This window comes from Episyrphus balteatus, chromosome 4 (genome assembly GCF_945859705.1).
Source record: "Episyrphus balteatus chromosome 4, idEpiBalt1.1, whole genome shotgun sequence".
In the NCBI taxonomy this organism is placed as follows: domain Eukaryota; kingdom Metazoa; phylum Arthropoda; class Insecta; order Diptera; family Syrphidae; genus Episyrphus; species Episyrphus balteatus.
This window is the reverse complement of record NC_079137.1, coordinates 7,733,787-7,753,157: the sequence shown is the minus strand read 5'-3', so window position 1 is coordinate 7,753,157 and position 19,371 is coordinate 7,733,787. Positions and strand designations below refer to the sequence as shown.

At 28.0% G+C, this 19,371-nt stretch overlaps 1 protein-coding gene across 1 annotated transcript in view; it reads left to right on the top strand.

Annotated features, from left to right (window-relative positions):
* The window catches only part of LOC129920211 (T-complex protein 1 subunit eta), a 103,522-nt gene that overhangs the window by 37,037 nt on the left and 47,114 nt on the right, over nucleotides 1-19,371 (top strand). The window contains exon 5 of the mRNA XM_056001460.1: nucleotides 18,716-18,904. Coding sequence (XP_055857435.1) covers nucleotides 18,716-18,904 — 189 coding nt within the window. The remainder of the gene's footprint in view (nucleotides 1-18,715; nucleotides 18,905-19,371) is intronic.

The following is a 19,371-nucleotide window of genomic DNA, read 5'->3' as shown; positions in this document are numbered from 1 at the left end:
AAGGGGCATTAGGCTGGGGGTTTTTTTTTACTTAAAAACAAAAAAACAATAAACAACAAAACGATAACAACACTTGTTAAATGGGTGTAGTTTTTTTTTTTTGTTAGTTGGGTTAGCTTTATCTGCCGGAAGGTTTAAGGCCCAGTTTGTAGTTAAGTTCACATTTAACCTTTTCAAATGGATTCTTTACACGAACTTTATTTATTTTTCATTTTACCTGCTACTTCTTGCTTTATAACAAAAGAAACACAGTCTTCCTTTGCATGAAAAGTAAATTTTAATTAAATTTTTTTTGACAAATAGAAGGAATAATTTTATAAGACTTGACGTCGTTTTCGTGGTTGGTTGTAGTTGTGGGGTAGGTAGAAGTTTCTGTGATAAGAAACTTTTGTTTTAGTTCGTTTCATGGTTTCATGCAAAGAAATTTTCATGTAAGTGAAATTTTAATTTATTAGTTTAATTTTATGAGAGAAAATGGTAAATTATTGTTGACAGGTGGAAAATGTTAAATGAATTTTGGGGCTATGAATTAAAAGGTGTTTAATAGGTTTAAGACTGATACTTTAATAACCAATGAAACAGGGACTATGATCTAGATCTGTTCAAAATAATAATAAAAGTTAGTTTTTTTTTTATCAAAAATAATTATTTATTGGAATTTTTACTCAATTGCAATAAAATTCGCAGACTATCTTGAATACTATTTCTTCTGTTTTAGACAACTGTTTTTGTAAACATTGGTTGATCTTCTGGTTGATTAGATGAGATACTTGCCAAGTTTCCTGGATATCATGTCGTAGTGCATGCTGTACAAATCCTTAAGATCTTCCTCTGGAAGATTGCTTACTTCTTGTTTAGGTGGGATTTTGCCACCTCGAAACAGGTAGGAAAATAGTTAGTTATGAAAGGCTTTTTCTAAGGGCTCAGTTTGCATAAGTGGATGAATGCGGTTGAATGCACAACTGGCTTTTTTTTAGGCAGCTGCTGATTTTGGGTTAAACCGGTACAACTCGCTGGATTGTATTGTCAGGTGTTTGACATTATTTTTGGCTGATATTTCTTATCTATCTGAGCATATTGTAGCATTTTCAGAGGCGGAGTTCTTATTTAGCCATGTTGATTTTGAAAACTTTGTGCTTATAAAGCTCGTAGAGTCGTCGTAATTGGACTTCATTATTATCTTTGAGTGTGTTACTTGCTAGATTCTAACCTTTTTTGTTTGTTTAAATAAATAAAATGAAGAGGATATTGAGAAGTGCAGATGGGACAAAATTCAATGTTTTTATATCGAACCATGCTCCATGAGAAAAAACAACCTGATTTTAAAAAATACCGCATAGTAACTTCTTCAAATATAAAATGTGTTGTATGCAAATTAGAGCTCATTATATTCTTTTGCATTCGAGGTTTTTCATGGAAAGATCGTAACCTATCGATATTTTTTAATCAAGTTCTTTGAAAGAGAGTATATAAGTTCATAAACAATTGACGAAAATTATTTAAAAACGATCTTCTAAGCTATAATGGAAAATTGTTTTTATGGGACCCAAATTAAAGCACGGAATTTTTTTCGGCAACAGTTTAAACAATTTTCGTTAAAAATGTTTGCTTTTATTAAAGAAGTCATGTCTTAAGCCTTAAGTGAAAATTTTTCAGTCTGATTTCTTGATGATTAACTGTAATACAAAACTTACAAAAATGAAAGCTTAAATTTTGGTTTGAAAAACAGTTTCTACTTTTTTTTAATCAAATGCACTAAGGGTATTAAATTGTGTTTTCTTTTTTTTTTTTGTAGTGCAGAAACTGATTAAAGTCTTTACATAGACAAATTAACAAATGATTTCCGATTTTATTAAAGTTCATACACGGTTGAACAAATCTTTTGTGTAACATTTAGAAGGTAGGCGTAAAGGTAGTTAGATTTTTTTCTCCAAAAAGACCTTTATAGACTTAGTCACACTTTAACGAAAAATCAATTTGGGATTGAAGCCCTTTTTTAAAAAATGTCGCTGCTGGAAATGAGGAAAACGGCCTTTTCGTTTTTTTGATTCTGTTCTATAACTTAATCCGACTTTAATGTCCCAAAAAATATATTGGTATCAATTGGGCAGGGAAAAATTTCTGTCAGCACTGTTATCTGCTGAAAACTGAGAATTTATTTAATTAGGTATAATCGAGAGTATACTCATAGGTATACTCAACTTTTTAAGTATTTCTGTATATTTGAATCATCAGCACCATTATTTTTTGTTTTTTTTTTGCCACGATTTCAAATACTTAAATGCTGACACTCTCTGCAAACGTCATTTATTTTTCTAATGCTTATCTATGTTTTTATTCTATTTGATTTTCTGTTCTATGTTGGTTGCTTGGGAGTAGAATTGGTCCACGTCTATTGAATTTATTTTTAGAACCACAAAATGAAAGATTTTTCATTCCATGACCTAAAATTTTCTTCTTTTTTTTCAAAGTGGTTGGGTTAGAAAAAAAAATTGAAAAAAAAACTCATGGCACGAAGATATAACACACAAGAGTCAACTAATTGAATTAAAAATAAAGTCCATTCACTCTCTTTGGCAAAAATATAAAATAAAAAAAAAAAAAAAAATAAACCAATAGAAAAAACTAAGAAAAAATTTATTTTATATTTCTATATAAAAATGTGTTTGAAAAATCTAACCTCCCAAAGAGCTAAGCTAATATTATACCACCCAGTTTATAGAAAAATATAAAAACACTGACAGAAGCATAAAAACCTCTTAGAGACCAAATACAACAAAAACAACAAAAAAATTGATAAAAACAGAGATTCTACTTCTTCTCCTGGGCTTTCCAGAAACACACAAGAAAAAAAAACAGCACTTTTCTTCCCACTTTCTCTCTGTAGGGATGCATATTTTCTTGACTTAATATTTTTATATCAAAATAATATTCAAACGTGACTCGAGTGTACTGCAACGTGCCACCACACGAGTTATTCTTCGACGTCGTCGTTGTCGTTGAGGAGCTCCCAATTCACAAACCAAAACCGACCTCCCAGCATCACAGCACCATCATCATCAGCATCTTCTCCTCCTCTATTCAGGATAATAAAATTGAAAATCTTAAGCAAAGGGAGCTGGAGCAGAACAACACCCATAAGAAACTAATTCGAAGACGACCAAGACGAAGACGACGAAAGAGGTAGAAAAGATGATGTATGCTTCACATAACTTGAGAATTAAAGCCGCGTGTGTCCCCGAGAGTTGAGTTGAGAGAAATGATGAATGTGTATGGAAAATATATTCCAAAGAAATTGCTACTTTTCCATCACCATCATCATCGTCATGCATGTGAGGAACTCGATCGGGCTTATTCGTTGGAAAAGAGATCTCAGTATGAGATGCAAATCTTGTGCTCCAGGAGATATGCCACATCTTAAGAACCATCTCAACCACCAACACCATGATACTATCAGAAGAAAGCTACTGCTTCTGCTTTTGAGTTCCATTATCATCACACCATCATCATCACCTTCTTCATCATTGAATCTCTCAAAAAAAAAACAAAAAATGAGGAAGTTTCTAAAGAAATTTACATTCACTTAGCCTCGTGAGCTCTGCCACTGGAAAACTGTTTTGGTTATACAACTTGAATGCAAAATTATATTAATTGCCCCAAAGAGGGTATACCCCCTCTACCCTAAAGGGGAGGCATTGCATTTGCACAAATTGAATAGAGTGTGAATTTAAGTGAATTGCTGAATGTTGTATGATGATGTAGCTTTTAAGGTATAAATGCGTGTTAATATATCTTCAGGGGCAAAGACAAACATTGCGTTCTTGAAAATGACAGTGCTAAAGGATTTCTTCAGAAGAAGAAGAATTTTGTACACAAACAGGTGAAAGGTTTCAAGAGTAGAACTTTGTTGCTACAACAAATTTGATCTTTATTGAGCCCGTCAGCTGAATTCTTTGATGATGGATTGTTTGCTTTCTTTTTCGAAGAAGAAAATAATTAAGATCGAAAACGTACAGCAACATTATTTGAAGTCTTAAGACTTTTTTTTTAAGAAAAAAAGACTTGAAGGATAGCATTATATGTAGATGCATTTTCATATGTTTCCTTAGAACTTTCTAAGTTAGGTATTGTATTTCTGGTGTTTTTTTTTTAAGAATATTTTTATATTGTCACAAATTAAGCTTTCCAAAAAGGTCCATTTAGTAGTCTAAAGTTTTCAAGTTAATTTTAGTGTGTATTTTGAGTTTTTGACCATAAGTTTTGTTTTTAAAGACAAATAAAAAAATATCTCCCCTAGATTTTAATGAAACAAAGCGATTGCCGTATGTTTTAGGAAAATCGGTCGAATATTACAGTGGTGACCAAATTTTAAAGTTTTTTAAGTTATTTTTTTTTTTAATGTATGAAGGTTTAGTCATAACTCCGAACTTTAAAATCTTACATAATACGATTTTGACAAAATCCTCAGATTTATAAAATCCAATATCTTATTAAAAAAAATTAACTTATGTTTTAGCTACACTGAAAAAAAAATATCATTTTTTTAAAATATCAAATTAAATATCTTATCAATTCAGCAAAAAAATCTGGAAAAATTTGTTTTATGATAATTTAAATATCAAAATAATATTTTTATTATAAGGAAGATATTTTAATTTTAATTTTTTTTAAATTAATAAAAAAGAAAAAGAAAGAAATATCATTCTTAAAAACTCAAACATAAAATTTAGTCAATATTGTTATTAAAATTGTCGAAGTGAAATTTTCATTTAAATATGATAATAATATCAAAATTGATATTTTAATTATTGGACGAGTTTTTCCATTGAAAAATGTCAATTTGATAGCTGTTATTATCAATTTTTTTTTCAGTGTATACGTCTAAAGGTTTTTGAAATTTAAACTTTCGAAATTATGGATATTGGATATTTTGGGTTTTTAGGACTTTGGGCTTTCTAACTACTTTTTTGATTTTGGAGAATTTTGTTAAGTTTTTTTTAGGACTTTGGGCTTTTTAACTACTTTTTTGATTTTGGAGAATTTTGTTAAGTCGATTTTTCCACTCAGACTCGAATTTCTTGTAAGTTTTCTAACGACTAAGAGAGGTTAAACTGTTAGTTTGATATTTTTTCTTTTTTGTTTTTATTTTTCTATCTTAAAAATAATCAAAGAAGGAAACTATGCCGAGCAATCAACAAACCACTTCAACTTTGGTTGTTGGTTATCTTATAAAGAAAGAAAAATACTAAAAACTAGAAAAACATGCTTCTAGGTAAACGCATCTATCACGTAAGTAGCTAGCTGCTGCCTCCAAGAGAGATGAGTTATCGAGATGCGTGATGCCTTGAAGATTAAGAGATACATATGTAAGTAAGTCGAATGGAATGGATGGATGGATGTTGATGGAAATTAATAGAGAAATGAGGCGAGAACAAGTAGAAGTAACTACAACAACAACATGAAAACCTTTTACTAAGTCAGGCTTCTTGCATTTTATGTGTAGTGTGTTGCTGTAGTGTCTCTTGAGAAGACGATGTCTTGAGAAAGATTTATCCATAAGACGATGAAATTAATTAACGACTCAATATATAAAAATGAAAGACGAGTTTACACGCAGAAAGATGTGTCTTTTTGATTTTTTTAGTTTCTTATGTGGCTTTTTTTTTCGAAAGTTGTTTCTTATTTAAGTTAAGCTTCTTATATGAGGTTTTTGTATCTGTATCTTTCTGGGTGGAGAATGAGTGGGAGCCACATTACTTATCATTATCATAGTTGCAGTATTTTATTTGAAACTGTCATTGAATGAAACAAACAAACCAACTTTGTTTAAGATACAAAAAAAAGTCAGTTTTGGTTGATAAATGAACTTTCCAATAAATTTTTAGCAAAAAAACTTGCAAATTCAAAAGTCACCCAAAACAACCAACCCACGAGACTTTGTATAAATTTTGGTTTTTGTTTTCCAAGTCAAATAATAGAAACTTTGCAAAACAATTGTCACCTCACATAAATTCTGGGACATGAACCTTCCCCAATTTTTTTGTGTTATCTCTTCAACACACGACCAAAACAACAATAAAGAAGAGCACCACACGCTTTTTTTTTGAAAAACTTTATTTTTTTCCCATCCAAAGTTATTCCTTTGAAGTTTTTGTAAACAATTTTATTTGTATCTCTTCTCTCTATGCAATGACAACAAATAAAAAAGATTTTTCGCAGATTTTTTTATTTTTTTTATGCAGAATATTTTGCATGTTTTGTGAAGTTTTGTTATTGTTAAAAGTTTTTTTTTTTTTTGGTTTTATTTTAATTTATTTAGTGAAAGCCTGGAGTATGTGTGTGTTGTATAAGCGGAGTAAAGCTTAAAATGCATATATTTTCAGTGCTGTTTTCTATTGACCCAAATTCAGTGAACCGATCCGATATCGCGCTAGTACAATGCAAAAAATAATGAAACAAAGACTTCACAACACTCTAACCTCTGAGTTTTTTTTTTTTTTAAATTATTTGGTTTTCTTGTATTTTTTTGAATTAAAATGTATCTAGGTACAATGTGTTGGCGTTATACATTTATATTGAATAGATGAATTTGATATGGAAACATAGTTTCTATGGGTTTTTTATTATACTTTTAAAGAAAAAATATAAAATAAATTGTATTCTTTTTCTTTTGCAATAATAAACACATTAAGGGTTAAGTAGATGGTTTGTTAGAAATCGAAATGGAAGGTTAATAATGCAACGGACTAATTAAGATATATTTTTTTCGAAATTACGTTTTCTGATCTTTTTTGAAGAGTGTATTGAATTCTTTTATAGTGGTGATTTTTTTAGAATTTGTATAACAAAAAATAGAAAAACAAAAAAATAAAAATAAATTAAAATAACACAATATAATATAAAATAAAATAAAATAAAATAAAATACAGTAAAGTAGAGTAAAATAAAATACAGTAAAGTAGAGTAAAATAAAGTAAAGTAAAGTAAAGTAAAGTAAAGTAAAGTAAAGTAAAGTAAAGTAAAGTAAAGTAAAGTAAAGTAAAGTAAAGTAAAGTAAAGTAAAGTAAAGTAAAGTAAAGTAAAGTAAAGTAAAGTAAAGTAAAGTAAAGTAAAGTAAAGTAAAGTAAAGTAAAGTAAAGTAAAGTAAAGTAAAGTAAAGTGAAATCAAATCAAATCAAAACAATTTAATTTAAATCAAGTAAAATAAAATAAGAATAATATTAAAAAGAAAAATTTTAAAAAGCAAAACTAAATTTTCAAATAAAAAAAACTATATATTTTTTTTAAATAAGAAACAGAATTTCTTTTTCGGTAATTAAAAAAGGCTATGAGAACTACAAAACGCATGCTACGATGACTGTGCTTAAGCCATCTGCTCTTTTCGATTGCAAATAGGTTGTATCTTATCTAACAATTTATCTTTCCGAAAGTTAGATTACATGTTGCAAATAAGAAACTTTCCAATAAAATTTCCTAATTTTTAAAAAAGTTAGTAAGCAAAGCACCAAGTGCACTAAATTTGTGCATGCACTTCCTCCTCATGAATTTCTAGTATTTTCTTTTAACCATTTTCCATGCTTTTCTGCAATTTTCTTTTATTTATTATTATTGAACCGTAGGTTTTCGAAAGTTAATGGAATAATATTAATTTAAAAAATACTTAAAACTAAATTAAAAAATTAAAATTAAATTAAAAAAAAATTAAAATATCTGAAAAATTTTGTATGGCACAAAAAATGATGCGTAACTTTTTAAGCAATCATTATCAAGTCTCAGAATTGAAGTTTTGAAAAAATTCACTATTCCATTGTCCAAAAATTGATTTAAAAAAAATATTGTCTTCCGTTTTTCGTAATTTTTTTTTTTTTTTTGAGAAAAACTAAAAATGCAGGTTTATTGAAACTATTTTGAAGATTACATTTGCAAAGTGAATTCAAAATCGTTATAGCAAGTGTTTTTCAAAAACTAGAAAACCAATTTTTAAAAATTGCTAATTCATTTTATTGAATTTGAAATTTTGTTCACTTAACCAGAAAATAACCAAAAGGATAGTTTTGAAGCTTTTGAGGGGATTAAACAAAACACTGTTACATATTCCAGCCAAAACATACGACCCAATCGTACACTTTAATACTAAAACGAATTTCTCCAATTTGCATTTCATAGAATTTGAAGTTCATTTTTTGTTTTCGTTTTGTTTCTATTTTGTATGAATTTACAAAAAAATATTTATTGTTTGTTCGTTTCGCAGAATTGAGAACATGGATTTGAATTGCAATATTTTTGTATTTTATTTTAAAACTGTTTTTGAGTTTTGTGGGGGTTGTCTTTGTCTTTTCTAAAAATAACAACAAATCCTATTTTAACATGGTAATAATAGTGGGCTAATCATGATTTATTCAGTAGAATCACAATTTCGAGTTGACAAAAATAATTTCAAAGCCCAAAGAAATGAAATTAAAATAAAAAAAAAACTCTTATGGTTACATTTAAGGCAACGTTAAATAACATATTACGACATTACAGTTTTTTTTTAATCAAAGTAATAACAATATCAAATGTTTAACAAAAGGTAAAATTCTAAAGAATGTAATTTTCTTATACATTCTTGTGTCATCATAAAAAGCTATTGTATTAAAAAAAAACTGAAAAAAATTCAAAGTGAAACCTTTTTTGAAAACTTTCTCACATTCAAGGAACCCAAAACCCACATCATATCCAAAGAGATCCAAAACATCAAGGAAACGAATACGTAAGAACTCTTTTAACGTTTTTTTATTTCATTCGTATGAATTTACAAATTGGATTGCGTGCTGTTCTCTTGGATACTGTATGGTTTTTTTTTTTCATCGTTCCTTGGTTAAAGATTCTTGGAATATAAATGGGTTTACGTACTCATGGTTATGGCAAAAAAAATTACAAAAAAAAAGAACTTTCCCATACGCAAATAGGAATTTCTTTATAAAAAAAGACGTCAGCTTACGTGTGACTTTGCCAAAGGACATTATTGTTGAAACGTTGAACAAAAGAAAACTGCTTATGAAAAAGGGAAAAAGGAAACTATTAGCTCGGAATGAGTGAACCCTTGAAGAAACAAAATATAAAAAAAAAACTGTAACTAGTTGTCGTTGAAGGGACACACAAGTTTTAATCAAAGGCGTTGTGTAACAAAAATTTATATGAGGGTCGAAAGAAAAGGTCATATAATGACAGTTAGTTTTTTTTTTTTTTTTTCTTTTTTGTTTTGTAACAAAAACTAATGTAGAACGTAATGAATGGCTGTTTCTAATGTGTGGCTGAGTTTTAAGGACTTGAGAGAAATTCCTTCATCATCAACATCATGCAAATGTATGAAATGAGTTTGTAATTAGAGAAGGGAAGTATAATTTATTTGATTCATTACAAGATTTATTGTTGTTCTGAATTATGGAATTGTGAATAGAGAGACTTCAAGATGTCTACCTACACTTCTTTCGTTGTTCTCAGTATGGCCTCTTTTATGTTTTATGATGTATAAAAAGAAACAAAAAGGGTTGAATAACAAATGATTTCTCTTTGACGACAAATAGGAATAATAATAGTTTTCAATGAAACTACCTATGACTCAAAAAATAAGGGTTATTAAATAAAATCTAAAAACTACATGTCTTTAAAGACCAATTCCCAACTTGAATGTCTAATGATAAAAGTTACAATGGTCAAAAATAGAAAATGAAATGTTTGATTTCTTGCCATGTCACAGTCAAAAATATATTGTTTGAATTTTTACTTGCGATATAGGTACTATATATCAAGTTATGCATTCGTACAAAAAAAAAGTTGATAACATTTTTCCATGACATTACGATGGTAGACAATGCCAAAAAAGTGGGTCCAGGAAGTCCGTCTGTCTGTCTGTCAGTCTTTCTTTCTGTCTGTCTGTATAACGAACTACAGCCCAAACGGATGGACCGATTAATGTCAAACTAGGTATGTAGCGTTATTTGGCGACTCTCCAGAGGGGTTTTTGGAATTAATTTTTTGGACCAAAAATAACGGTACTTGTCATATACCGATTTTAGAAAAATTGAAATATCTCAAAAACGGCTCTAACGATTTTGTTTAAAAAATTCAAATGTTAGTATTAAGCTAAGGTCTATCTTCCAATGAAAAATTTTTTTTTGAAAATCATTATTAACGGTACCTGCCATAGAACCGTTTTTTTTTTTAATCCGATTATCTCCGAAACTGCTTATTCGATTTCAACGAAACTTTTTGTGAAGAAGCATTTATATAATTTAAATATAAGCCAAAAATAAAATTTTGAAAAAAATAATTTTTGGATTTAAAAAAAAATTAAAAAATTTTTTTTTTGAAAAATCAAATTTTCGAAAACGGGATATTGAATTTTTTTGAAATTTTGTTTTTAGATGTTGATTAGTGATTTCTACAGAATGGCATACCAATTTTATTTTAAAACTTTTTTCCAAAAAATTATTTATAAAAAATTAGTTTTTTAAAAAATGGCGCTAACGATTTTGAAATTTTTTTTTCTAAAAATGCATCTGAATGCATCAATCAAAACTGCATACTTGTTGTGGAGGGCAATTTAATTTCAGATTTTATTTTATTTTTTTTTTAAACGAATTTTATTTTTTTTTTTCCAAATTTCTATATAAAGAGTCTTAAAAATTTAAGCAACTTTAACTCTAAGAGCAAGTTCGTGCGACCCAGTCGTGCATTTTATTTTTTTAAGAAACATACAAAAAAAACTTAAAAATTATAAGAAAATAATAATTATTTTTTTTTTTAATTTAATGCTTAATTTTTGAATAAGAGGTTTTTTATTAATATGTGTAATTTTCTTAAATTTGATCAAGCAAGAATCTTTATATAAAAAAGGTCTTTTTTTGCAGTCATATTCGAAAAGGACAGATAGTAGGTATTCTAACATTTTCTGTAAACAATCATGTCAATATATTTTATGCGTTTTTCGTGTATAAAAGATGGACTGAAGCATTTCTATGGAAAAAATACGGATCTAGCGATTTTGTTAAAAAAAAAACAAGTGATGTGGCAAATCAGGTCGTCCTTTTAAAATTAACAAAATTGGAATTTTTTAAGGGTACTTGAAAAAGAACCGTTTTTTAGGTGACAAATTTTCAAAAAAATCAGTTTTCGATTAAAAAAAAAACGTTAAATTTTTTTTGAAAAATTCTTTTTTTCTTAAAACGGATCATGAAATTTTATTTAGAATTTGTTTTTATATGTGGGTAACTATACATCCTTTTTAAGGGCAAGCTTTTTATGTTTAAAAATTTCTATTCTCTTTTTGAAAATTGTTACTAAATGTTACCAATCAACGAATGTGAATTGAACAAAAACTGAATTAAAGAAAACCATCTAAAAATCTACTTAAAAAAAAACTTCATTTTAATTTTTCAAATGACAAAAATATAAAAACAAATTGGTCGTTACGATAAAAAAAACCTACCTTTTTATTAAATTAAAGATTTTTTTATTTCACTAGCCCAAAACAAATTTTTCTAAGAACCCATTTTTAATGCAACTTTTTTTGGCACAAACACAGTTAGAAAACTTAAAACAGATAGTTTTTCGAGGTTAGCAATTTCAACTTGGAACTATCAGCATCTTAATCGTTATTTCTGAATTGATTTTATCAAAAGCAGAATTGGTCCTAGGACACTTTCTTGTGGCATACCATAAATTTTCGTGATTTCCCAATATTGCTGTTTAAGTTTATTATGGCAATAAAATATATGCCAAGGTACATCCGAATTATTCCTTTTGTATTCAAATTCATGAAAGGGGCTTCTTTAACAATTTTTTTATTTATTTATTTATTTAGCTACAAATTTACAAATTAATTAGCTTTGATGTCGTAAAATTCTATATAATTCCTGTTTTACACAATACTTTGATATATTAAAATCAATTACATTAAAATAATTATTAGAAGCTGTACACGCAGCAAACAAAGGTTCATGAATTCCATAATTCGTTCTGTTAAATCTTAAAATTAGGAAATCAATTGATCTTAATGATCTTGCAGCAATATTTATGTTGAGTTGTGACAACTATGTAACCAATTTTCAGATTGGTCGATTTTATTATTTTTTTTTTTATGGACAACTAAAAATGAAAACTGAAAAACATTCTCACTATCATTAATCGATATGTGTTTATTTTTTTTCTTTTCAGTCTTTCTCAAAGTCTAGTCTGAGAATAGTGCAAAGGATTTGATTTCTTAAAGCTATGACACTGCCTTTTGTCACTAGTTTTTTTAACCTAAAAAAAAAACGCCAATGTCTGCCCAAACAGCTTTTAATTTAAATTTTAACCCACAAATATAAATCTTAAGTAGCTAATGGTTCAGTTTAAGTTCCGGAAGCCTACTTTAATATAAAATGTTTCATTTTTGTTGTTAAAATAAAAAAGTTTTCTTTTCAAGAGGCCACCAGACAGCAACTGTTTTCTGATATGAAAACACACATTACAACCACTTGAGAAGGAATTTTTCTTCTTATTTTTTTTTTTTTTTTTTTTTTTCAAAATAAAAACCCAGTCAAGTGTCTTGTCAAAATAAATCATCTGTTGGCTCTTATCTTCGCCTTATTGATTTGAATGCATCACTTAGGTTTCAAATAAGTAGCGCACAGTTTTTAAAAACAATTTCTTTTGAACTCAATTCTGTTAACAACAAGACGATCGACTACGACGACTTCGATGATGCTGATGAGAAGACACATCACCATCTTTATATGAACGCATTATGCACAAGCAGATGAAGCAACCATATGTTGCTGAAAAGGCACATTATCTGTCTCGATTCGATACTTGAAGTGTATAACAAACCAACAACTGGTGTAGCCACATTGTTGGACATGCCAATCATGGAAACAGATAAAGTATCTTCTTGGTGTCTTGCTTGATTCATCGTCTTCTATATGCAGTTGGTTGCTTGCTGCTGTAACCTCAAAATATACTTCTACAAAATAATTTTCATTTTTCTCTCTCTCTCTCTGTTTTTACCCAGCTTCAATTTCACAGCACTGTCAGCGGTACGGTACTAAAGTATCTGAGTGCGTGTGTGGGTTTTTATTTTTTTTTTATTATTATGCCAAAGAAAGATGTTAATTTTAAGTAATTATAAGACGAGACAAGATACAAAAGAAAAAAAATAAGACCTCAACTGGGTAAAAGTATCTATGACTCGAATGCTTAGGCTCACGACAGAAACCCACATATAAGAGATGTGTAATTTAACCGCAGTAACAGCAGCAGCAGCAACAGCAGAAGCGTACTAATCGACACAGTCATTAACAAGATACTCTCTCCGACTTTGGTTACGGTGATACAAAGAGGGGATTTATAGAGGGAACTATAACTATACTCTATAACCCGTCAAGTAGGAGGTAAAGTTTTAATTTTTACGCACTATAAGACACAGTCGAAACTCTCTAAGGGGTATTTTCTTTACTGAATATCTAGTAACAAAAACAAAAAAAAAACAGTATCGGTCCTAGGGCACTTCCTTGTGGCATACCATAAATTTTCGTGATTTCACTATATTGCTGTTTAAATTTTTTTGGGAAGTGGGAATAAAATAAAAGACTTAAGTAAGACCTTCGAACTTGAAGACCGGAGATAAAAAGAGGGGAAAGATAGAGCGAACTACGCTATAACCCATCAAGTAGTTGGAACTCTCTATTAGGGGTCTTTTCGTTGTTATTTTGTTTCACTGTCTTCAGAAGAAACAAAAAAAAAACAGTATTGGTCCTAAGACACTTCCTTGTTGCATACCATACATTTTCGGTATTTTCCCATATTGCTGTTTTTTTTTTATTTGGGAAGTGGAAATAAAATAAAAGACTTAAGTAAGACCTTAAAACTTGAAGACCGCGTTATTGATTAGGTAGTAAAATTTTGAATATAGTTTTCTTCCCCCTTTTTTCACAATCTGCAACTGATTTCCATGTAAAATCTCCTGCTTTTTTCAGGCTCATAAACTCGCTTCTAATAAATCTTTATCTTGAATATGGTCGACTAAACACATCCCACAACCAGAAACAAGTGATAAAAATAATTTTCATTGCATAATTATACTTAAAGTATTTTTAAGATACAAAATCTACAAAAATGTATCTTTGTCTTGTAAGTAAAGAAAAATTTCCATTTCGTTTGCCCTAATCTTAATTACTTCATCTCTCATATGCTCGCTAGAGTAACTTGTAGTTATGCTTTTTATGACCGACAAGAATTAAACCTTCCATGAAAAAAATATTTTTTTTTTAAGATTCAATCAAAAAGATATAAAAAAAATGAAAAGAAAAAAAAATAAACAAAGAATTTCTCACATGAGGCTAAACCTTGACATATCCGAAAGAGTAAAAATTCTTGAATTTAATTCGTTTACGTAAATTGTGTGTCGAGAAGACGTTCTTTATGACCTTGTTTGTCGTCATATAGAATCCCCAATGCATTTTTTTTTTGTATTTAATATTTCAAAACTTTGGTGTCGAAAATGACGCAAGTGTTTTCGTCATATTTTTGGCTTGATTATTTAAAATCTTGACGTGATTTTTTTTTAAACGGAAACCCTTTAAAATATACAAAATTAAAAAAATGGAAAGTAGAAATTTTGAACTCGAAATTAAAAAAAGAGCAATTGAAAGTTAATTGATTTTTTGTTTTAATATTAACTTCTCTGAAGAAAAAAAAAACATAATTTCGTTTTTTTCCAACATCAATCCTTCTTTCTCAAGTAAAACATATTTTTTTTTAGACAGAACCTTTTAAAGTTTTGTTTTTTCTTTTTTATTTATTAAATTTCCATTAAGCCAACGATGCAAGTTTTTTTTCTTCCACTTTTTTTTTTCTTCTTATTCTTTGTCTAAAGTTTTGTGCCGCTGCAGTAGTAATATCGATCTAACTTTTCTATTTACTTTTTTTGGGGAAAGAATGAAAAGTTTCTTTCTTTTCTCCCAATCCCACACTATAGAAGATATTCTTTAACCCCGGAAATAAGATATTACTTCAACTGAAGGACAACAGCAACGGTGCCGGATTATTGAGAAAAGACAAAGTAGATTATGGTTTTCGGAAGTCCTTTTTGATTTGAAAAGTTTTTTTTTTGTTTTTGTGTTACTTTCTTTAGTTTAGTTTATATTATTTTGTGTCTTAACTTTTCTCTGTTCCTGATTTACGAACAAAAAAATCATACAATATATTTTTAATTCTAAAATCCAAAAATTTCAGATAAAAATTTTATTTGTTACTTGCTGAATGAATAGTCGTTATTTCGGAATCATAATTTAGATGGATAAAAAAAAGCCCCCAACGGAATCCGAAAAAAAATTGAATCTCAAAAACCAGAAATTCTAAAAAAATGAACAAGGTGACTAGTGAAATCGAACAAGACATTCGATTTTTTCTGCCCTGTTCGATTTCACTAGTCAAAAAGTTTTTTTTTATAGAAATCAAAGTATATTTTTCTAATGGTTTTTTGTGGGCTGAGCTCGAATCTGAAGTCAGAAAAATTCTATCACATCACGTTTTTGACATATTACCATGCCAAAAATAAAAAAAAATAGTATTTGCGACGTTCAATATCTCAAAAACTTTGCACGTAAGAGCTATTCTAGTGCTTGATTCGAATTAAAAATGTCAATGACCATTAGAAAAGAATAATTTGGTTTCTATGGAAAATTATTTCTCGCCAATATTACTGTCATTTACGGAAAAATCAATCTTAAAAATTGTTTTTTTGTTTTTTTTTTTTCAATTTTTCTCAATATTTTCTAAAACAAAAGTATAGTTTTTCCACACAATTTGGAAAAAACGTTTTTAAGCTAAATAATTGCATTCCAAACTTTTCAAAAATCAAAAATTTTTTCGGTAACTTTTTTGATTGAAAAATAGGCTATTTTTTCAAATTAAATTCGTCAAAAATCCAAAAATTTACTTTTTGCTCAAAAAACATTTTTAATAGATAGAAAACATAACAAAGTAATTTTTAACTATAAGTTTTGTTAAAATCCAACTATTTTTGTAAAAGATAAAAATAAAAAAATCGTATTTTTGCATTTTTTTCAATGTTTTTGAGGTTATAGAAAAAAATTGTTTGAGTAGAAGTTGTAGACATTTATACTACCTACAACTTTTGCATTTGACTTTGAAATCGTAAAAAACCATGATTTTTGACACACACCCCACTTTTTCGCCCACCCACCCCCTTTCCCCAAATTTTTTTGTGGGCAATTTATTTTTCCCATTTCATATACCATTTATCCTAAATTTTCCCACCACCCTTATGCTGCTAATTATTTGTTCAACTTTTGCCTTCTGAAAACCGGATTGGCACTGGTCTAACAGTCGTAAGTAAATCAAAAAAGTACAAAATACTTAAAGAAAAATTCTATAAAAAAAAACCAAAATTTACAGAAAAATTAAATTAAATCCAGGACCCAGAAAGATTCCAGAAAACCGAAATCTCAAAACATCCTTATTAATCGAATCCTAAAATTTTTAAAATCACAAGTTTTGAAAAACGAAAACCAAAATACATAAACAAGCGAAAAATCAAATTAAGCATCCATTTCAATAAACTTCAAAACAAAAAAAAAACCTTAAAAACTTTAATTTCTAAAAGAACTAAATCCATCAAATTAATAGCTGCGTTCCTTTGGAAATATTTATCTACTTTTTAGTACTTAAAACTACTTTGAACTACTTTGCTATACTGAAAAAGTAGTTCAAAGCAGCTTTAAGTACTAAAAAGTAGATAAATATTTCCAAAGGAACGCAGCTAATATATCAAAATATCTAAATAAAATAAATAAAAGTTTTACGAAAAAAAAATCAGAAATTTAGAATAACATTCAAGTTTAAAAGATTAATTGTGAAAAATCCAAATTTAATTCAATAAATTCCAAAACCCGAAATACCAAACTCAAAGTTCTTTGAGTACAAATTTTGCTTTTAACAAGTTAAAAAAAAAAGCTTTAATATAACAAAAATGGACAAAAGAAAATTAAAAGTCCGGAAAACCTTAAAACAAACCGAAATCCAAAAAATCTAAATAAAATCCGAAATCCATCAAAACCTTAAAAAACCCAAGTTCTCAAAAACAATAAAGTCAAAGCCAAAAAACAAATCGCAGAAAATTTGAATATACCTATTCCAAAACCAGAAAATTCGGTTTTACAAAAACACAAAATTTATGAACGAATAAAATCCCAAGCAATAAAAAATTAAATTAAAAATCTAAAACTCATAAACAAAAAGAAACTCTGAAATATTAAAATCCCAAGCAAACGCAGTCCAGTCCCGTCAAAACAAAGCATAGATATTAAAAACTTTTGAACCCTGGAAAATCTTAGATCTTTAAAAGTTAAATTTCTTTGTCAAGTTTAGGAGATATTTTTTTCAAAGTTGGTAGTTAACAGTTTTGGGTGATTCCCTAGAAAACAAATTGAAATTTTTTTTTTAGGACCAAAACCAACGGTACCTGTCATATAACGGAAATAGAAAAGTTAATTTTTTTCAAAAACGGCTCTAACTATTTTGATTAAAATTTTTGTGTGTAGTGAAACACATAAAAGCTTTCTTTTTAATTAAAAAAAAAATATTTTTTTTACCGTTATTAACGGTACGTGCCATAGAACGTTTTTTTGATTCAAGAATTTCTCGTAAACGGCAAAACATATTTCGACCAAAATTTTTATACGGAAACGTTTAAACAATATTTATTTAAAAAATCTAAAAATTAAAAAATATTTCAAATTTTTTTTTTTGAAAAATCAATTTTATGGAAACGGGTTAGTGAAAAATTTTGAAAATCCGTTTTTATGTGTAAACTAATTATTTGTTCAAAATGGCATACCAACTTTTTTTTGAAAAATGTTAGAAAATTTTTATATATGTATAAAAAATTATTTTTTTATAAAACGGCTCTAACGATTTTTGAAATTTTTTTTCTAGAAATTCCTTTTTATACAAGAAATAAAATGGCATACTTAGTTTTTTGTAAAAGATCATTTACAGCGTTGTTTAATTATTTATAAAAACAGATTTAATTTTTTTTCACCACTTATGAAATTCCGTGCAAATATCAAATTTTAAATTTTTTTTTCGCACCAAACCCTAACTTAAAAAATTGAATTTTGACATTTTGACAAATTATAGCATGATTTTTGTTAAATTATGATAAAGTCGTTTAAAGTTTTAAGATCTTCAGAGTAAAATGATTATTGGAAATTGTTTCGAAAGTTCGCTTTCAATACAAAATAATACCTTAATCCCTCCCTGACTTTCCTTGCAAAATTAAAAATAAAGCAAAAAAGACTTATTAATTTTCACTTAGCTCAGCGTTGTTGGTCGGCGAGAAGGAACTTTATTTTTTTTTTTTTTATTTATCTCCAAAAACTATTTGTGTGGAAAGATTCGTATATAGGAAAAGCCCTTAACTCATCGTTCTTCTTCTCATAATTTAAAACTCCGACTGTGTGTCTGTTGATTTTTTTGTGTTTTTACTTATTTCTGTCTTCAAATATATTTTTGTTCGAAAACAACTTTTGATTTATATGCCAAAAAATATCTAGGATATACAAAAAAAAAAAAAAATAATTTAAAAGTTTTCTCATTTTTCTTTTGTTTAAAAAAAAAAGATGAAATATAAAAATTAAAAAATTTGTTTTTATCTTCTTCTTTAAAGGTGGAGGCGCCATCGAAATGGAATTGTCAAAAATGTTGCGTGATTACTCGCGTACAATTGCTGGCAAAGAACAATTGCTAATTTCAGCAATTGCCAAAGCATTGGAAATTATTCCACGTCAATTGTGCGACAATGCTGGATTTGATGCAACAAATATTTTGAATAAATTGCGCCAAAAACATGCACAAGGTAAGTTTTTGTTTTTATTTCTTTTGTAGTAATCATATAAATAAATTTGAAAGCAATAGTTTTATAATAATAGAGACCAAAATTTTAAGATGAGAAAATTTATAAAAGGGAAAAAATAAGGTATAAATAAAACAAAAAAAAAAATACCTACAAAAAAGAAAAAGGAAATGAAATTACACTTAGGCACACAAAATTAATTTAGATAATAAATAAAACACTAAAAATCAAGTGTTTATTTTTTGTCACACCCGTAACGTAACAGATTAGTTAAATCATTTACATTTTCCATTAATTTTGTAAATTTTTCTCAAGAACATGGTCAGTTTTGTAGGTTCCTTTTTTTCAAAAATAAAATGTCACACCAAAAGTTTATTTGTCACACTTTAACCAGTTTTTAAGCATTTTGTGTCTAACTGACAAAGTGATTGTGAAGATCAACATTCATATGTACATTTGGAAAATCTTTT